The sequence below is a fragment of the Podarcis erhardii genome (assembly GCF_964252035.2).
Source record: "Podarcis erhardii genome assembly, chromosome: 6".
NCBI lineage: Eukaryota > Metazoa > Chordata > Lepidosauria > Squamata > Lacertidae > Podarcis > Podarcis erhardii.
This window is the reverse complement of record NC_138510.1, coordinates 88,937,156-88,943,155: the sequence shown is the minus strand read 5'-3', so window position 1 is coordinate 88,943,155 and position 6,000 is coordinate 88,937,156. Positions and strand designations below refer to the sequence as shown.

The window sequence follows — 6,000 nt, the reverse complement described above, 5'->3', positions numbered from 1 at the left end:
GGGTTTCCCACAGGTATCTGTTTGGCCACTGTGAGAATGGGGTGCTTCACTATATGGGCCTGTAGCTTGATTTAGCAGGGCTTTTCTCATGTTCTTATGATGTATGTGCTTTAGGCTGCAATCCTATACACACTTGGGAATAATAATAATAATAATAATATTTTCCTATACACACTTGGGAATAATAATAATAATAATAATAATAATATTTGTACTCCACCCATCAGACTGGGTTGCCCCGGCCACTCTGGGCGGTTGAACAATGTGGCTTACTTCTGAGTAAGGATTGCACATACTGCCATTTAAATATGTTATACCGCTTGCTTTCGGCACATAGTAACATTTGCTTAATGAACATGGGTCCAGCTGAGATCCAATTGCAATATGTACTGCGGAGGGGCAGGAGATCCTGGAAGGACTAGAGATCTCGTCAACTATTCGACTTCTTGCTCGTCCAGGTTGCCATTCCCAAGCGCTGGAATCTCCTTCTCTGGTAGTAACCCGTACTCATTTAAGAACGCCTCCACATCCACAGCAAAAAACTCCTCACTGAACTGTTCAGTTACACTAATGAAATTGCTGACGAGCTCCCCACCTTTGTACACAAGAAGCGTTGGGAGAACGTCGGTGGAGAAACGGTCTCCGGCCCCTGTGTTGGAAGCCTTGATCTTGCAGAATTTCACTGTGGAGTACTCGGCAGCAAGGCACGACAGGCTGCTGTTGAGTGCCTCACAGCCCTTGATGCCATCTTCATAGATGTGGACAATGACTGTGGTGGTTTTTCGCTCCTTCTCGACAGCTTCCAGGAACTGTTCCCCGTTTTGCAGCTCCGAAAGGTAGCCGTATTTTGGCCCAAAGCTCAGTCGCTGGTGCATGTCCTGCATACATCGCTTGCGATACTTCCGTAGGCAGCTTTCGTCTTCCATGTCTTCGTTAATTAGCTCGTACTCTTGCACGCTCATCTGGAAACATTTGGAAGAGTAAGCGGAATTATTATGGAATAGGTACAAGGTAAAAAAAAGCTAAAGGACCCCTGGATGGTTAAGTCCAGTCAAAGGTGACTATGGGGTTGCAACGCTCATCTCGCTTTCAGGATGAGGGAGCCAGCATTTGTCCGCAGACAGCTTTCTGGGTCATGTGGCCAGCATGACTAAACCAGAAACCAGAGAGCACGGAAACACTGTTTATCTTTCCACCGCAGCGGTACCTATTTATCTACTTGCACTGGTGTGCTTTCGAACTGCTAGGTTGGCAGGAGCTGGGACAGAGCAACGGGAGCTCACCCTGTTGCAGGGATTCAAACTGCCGACCTTCTGATCAGTAAGCCCAAGAGGTTCAGTGGTTTAGACCACAGCGCCACCTGTGTCCCTTAATACAGTGGCTTACTCAACGAACATCGCTCCATGGAACCTCATGGAACAAGAGGAGAAAACTTTAAGAATAGGAGAGGAGCACTTGGGTGCCATTTCTTGAACTTTCAATGATACTTTCTTTAAGTTGTATCTATGATAATCCCCTTGGTGTGGATGAAACTTTCCTCCTGATGCAAATAGCGGCTTTCAAGGGGGGGGACGGACTTCTATTGCATTCTGTTCTCATAACCAAGAATACTGTTGAATACTAACGCAACAGCCCTAACCCCATTTACCAGTGAATTCAATAGGATTTACATCTAAGTAGGCATGGTTATGATTTTGCTGTAAATAAGCACATCAATAAAGGAGGTTGGGCAGGCAAATAAATACAGAACCCTTAGGGCACTCAGATGGATAAATTGCCAAAGCCATGTTTGCAACTGTGGATAGATATTTTTGCAACTCTTGTTGAGTTATGGCAGTATGAATACCCTCGAGGAAGCAATTTGTTTTCTCTTGAGTGACATTAATGCCGATGTAACACACAAAGCTTTCTTTTTTTCTCTCTCTACTAGCAAAATCAGAAAGAGAGAAGTAGATTAAATTGCTGTAAATTGCTGTGGAGATTGGCTTCTTAGGTATTCCTGACATGATGTAGGGTTCAGAATTTTAAACTCTTGCATTGCTGTATCGATCTGTTGCAGTATGTATTTGTCATGGCCTTTGCCCACAACAATAAAATTGAGTGGATTGAACATATGAACCAGCTTGTTTTTCCAGCATGGCTTATTTTTGTGAGTACTTCAGCATGGTAAGACTACATACACATGATTTAAAGCACTATGACACCACTTTAAGTAGTCATAGCTTCCCCCAAAGAATTCTGGGAGCTGAGGATGCTGAGAGACTTTAAAGGTAAAGGTAAAGGGACCCCTGACCATCTGGTCCAGTCGTGGCCGACTCTGGGGCTGCGGCACTCATCTCGCTTTATTGGCCAAGGGAGCCGGCGAACAGCTTCCGGGTCATGTGGCCAGCATGACTAAGCCGCTTCTGACGAACCAGAGCAGTGCACGGAAACGCCATTTACCTTCCCGCCGGAGCGGTACCTATTTATCTACTTGCACTTTGATGTGCTTTCAAACTGCTAGGTTGGCAGGAGCAGGGACAGAGCAACGGGAGCTCACCCCGTCGCGGGGATTCGAACCGCCGACCTTCTGATCGGCAAGCCCAAGCGGCTCAGTGGTTTAACCCACAGCGCCACTCACGTCCAGACAAAGGATGTGTCAGAAGACTTTACAAGACTCCTATTTCCTCCTAGAGCTACAACTCTCACAGTTCTCTGTGGAGAGGAATGGATTGTTAAGCCACTCTGGAAATTGTAGCTCTGGGAGGGGCTCTGACACTCCTCCCAGACTGGTCATGTTGTGCGGATGCCTGATTATCATCTTCCAAAGCAACTACTCTATTCCGAACTTAAAAATGGAAAGCGTAATGCTAGTGGTCAACAAAAGAGGTTTAAGACTCTCTCAAGGCAAATCTTTTAAAAATAGTAGCAACACCGACAACTGGGAAACACTGGCCTACAAGCGCTCCAATTGGAGAACAGCCTTTCCCAAAGGTCTCATGGGCTTTGAAGATGCTCAAACTCAGGATGAAATGGAGAAACACGCTAAGAGGAAGGCACACTTGGCAAACCCTCACCGTGATCAACAACTGCCTGGAAACCAATGTCCCCACTGTGGAAGGATGTGTGGATCCAGAATTGGCCTCCACAGTCACTTACAGAACCACTGTTAAAACCGTGTTCATGGAAGGCAATCTTACTCAGCTATGAGTGATCGCCAAAGAGAATGCAAGGGGGACCAGAATTTTCTCTTCTGTAGAGGATCTTTATGTGTGTATAACAGCACACCCACCCTTCTCACGAATGCTGGAAATGCAGGTGGTGGCATGGCTGCTCAGTGCATTGATGGCATTTTCTGATTCTCCACCCCATTGAATCGCTTCAATTGTGTATCTCCATTCCCACTCTCTTACCTTGCGACTGAATCGCTCCCTGGTGTCTTTATGGTCCCTACTTTGAGAGCGATAGGGTGAAGACATCTGTCTGATGAGAATCTCTTTCTTGCTTACAGGAAGGGCATTCCTGTCTTTACTTTCCAATTTAAACTTTCTCCAGTCATTGATCACCCCTTTAGGCCCTAGGAGAAGAAGAGGTGGTTGTTATTTCGTATTCTTTCTTTTAGGGGTTTGCCAGCTGCCTCGATGTTCAGAACAATGAGTCAAGGGCTAGAGCTTACTAAAGGCAAGAATGCAAAATGCACAATGCTCAATATGTGTGTGTGTGTGTGTGTGTGTGTGTGTGTGTACACACACACACACACTGAAAAGCAAAACCCAGTATAAAAAACATTCAAAAATGCATTTAATACAGTGCAACTGCTTCAAATATATGGTACAACAGAACAATTGTTGAATGGAAAAAATGCACGACCATCCATCTATCATAATATAAGTATAACTTTAACATTCTTGTCTTTTCAAGTAAGATTTTCAGTACAGTCATACCTCATGTTACGTTTGCTTCATGATACGTTTTTTCAGGTTGCGTTCCGCGGCGACCCAGAAGTACCAGAAAGGGTTACTTCCGGGTTTTGCCGCTTGCACATGTGCAGAAGCGCTAAATTGTGCTTCATGCCTGCACACCAGCTCCAAATTGCGCCACGCACCTGCACAGATACGGCGCTTCAGGTTGCAGGCTTTTCATGTTGTGAACGGGCCTCCGGAACGGATCCCGTTCGCAACCAGAGGTACCACTGTAGTCTGAAAGAACCCAGAAAGGAAAAGCTATCATGATAACCTATTGATGACAAAGCTCTGTGGATGTCCCATAAAGACTGCTTATTGTATTTCCGGCAGTGGCAGTTGTGGCCTGGCACAATGGGAGCTAGGAGGGGTAGGGAGGCTTTGCCACACCACTGCCGGTGGCGTCTTCTGTCTCAGTTGGTTGCTAAGACTTCAGGGACCTCCTTCCTTGGTTTTTAATTTAAAACACCCAATGAAGGCCCTTCTAAAGGGGTGTTAGAGACAGACCTGAGGGAGCCTGTCTCTACTCAGGTCATATATTTCAGCTGCACGGTCAGCAACGGTTGTCTCACCTGCCCAGCACACTCGTTGCATTCTCCGAGGGAAAGAGAGCAGTGTTTGCATGACATTGCTGTGGAATTATTCGGCTGCTGTATTCAGGGCCAGGGAGGAATTTGCCTGCAGACAGATTGGGCCTATCTGGTGGCTTTTGCCTACCTCATAGCAATTGTCACAACGTCTGGCAGAAAAGGCATTGGGTTGGATCGTTAGTCAAAACTGGAAACAAAGGTTTAGTGTACTATGGGCTCCTGGAGGAAAGTTTTGTCGAAAGATCTAGGCTAATGGGCCATAAAATTCCTCCAAATGGCAACCTGGTAAGTTTGCTCCCATTTGATCTGTATCATGGGGGAATCCTTTAAACCAGGATCAACTCTAATGGAGCAATCAGCCAGCAACCAGGCAAGGCTGATTCCGGATACGTACCCAAGGCCTACTTGCACCTGTAATCAATAAAAAGTTGTGGCAGTTTCAATTACAAATGGTTTTCCTGTCATTATTGCTACCTTCAGGTGCCTGAACCCTGGTGACCCCGGGATCACTGCTCCTGGGTCTGCAAACTCTGAGAGAACAATGGCTATTATACAAGAAGGTTCTAATGTGGAAGCAACCTTAGTAGAAAAAGGATCTGCTATGGACTAGGTACCAGAGCCTGGCTGTGTTTGATGGTTCAGTGTGAAGCCTGATGAATTTATGTGTGAGAGAACTGGTCTCCTTCCTCACCTTCCCACCATCCCAGTATGTGAAACATGAAAGCCCTAAGTATCTCAGCTCCTTCACAGGTGGAAATCTGTGAGGAAAGAATGGAGATGGAAGAACATGGGGAATTCCATCCTCAGGAATGAAAGGAGACAGATTCAACTCAGCTTCCACATGGCTGTGAAACATTTGAGCAGAAGGAGAAGACTGGGAATACCTTTTGTTTGGCAACAGAGGGAGGTTGAGATTGCTCAGACCCCATCCTATTCTGAGTCAATTGCAGGGGCGGGGGGGGGGGGGGAGAATTTTGGCTTGGGCCAAGTGCTGTGAAAAATGTGCTTTGAATAAACCAAACAACAGTGGTACCTTGGTTTTCGAATGTAATCCGTTCCGGAAGACAGTTCAAGTTCTGAAACGTTCGAAAACTGAAAACTCAATAGCCAACAGCTTGGCCTCAGGATCTTACACTCAGCAGAAGCCACGTGGCATGTTTGACTTCCAAGGCATGTACGAAAACCGAAGCATTTACCGAAGGGTTTACAGTGTTCGAAAACCGAAATGTTTGTGAACGGAGACATTTGAAAACTGAGGTACCACTGTACCTGCCACAGCAGGTGAAGAATTAAGGCATTCTGCTGTGGAGATATTCCTTAGAAAGGTGACCTCCACTTGCAGAATACAGTGGTACCTCAGGTTAAGAACTTAATTTGTTCCGGAGGTCCATTCTTAACTTGAAACTGTTCTTAACCTGAGGTACCACTTTAGCTAATGGGGCCTCCTGCTGCCACCGCGCAATTTCTGT

At 46.0% G+C, this 6,000-nt stretch overlaps 1 protein-coding gene across 3 annotated transcripts in view; it reads right to left on the bottom strand.

Annotated features, from left to right (window-relative positions):
- Positions 1–203: 203 nt before the first annotated feature.
- Positions 204–6,000, bottom strand: part of PDC (phosducin) — a 30,321-nt gene continuing 24,524 nt past the window's right edge. For 2 of the 3 annotated variants that reach the window (XM_081866174.1, XM_081866175.1), the window contains 2 exons: positions 3,393–3,556; positions 204–962 (listed from right to left, as the gene is read on the bottom strand). In XM_081866174.1, the coding sequence (XP_081722300.1) occupies positions 435–962; positions 3,393–3,556 (692 nt within the window). In that variant the 3' untranslated portion in view covers positions 204–434. Of the gene's footprint in view, positions 963–3,392; positions 3,557–4,936; positions 5,029–6,000 lie in introns of those variants that run through there. The other variant, XM_081866176.1, reaches the window with a different exon arrangement.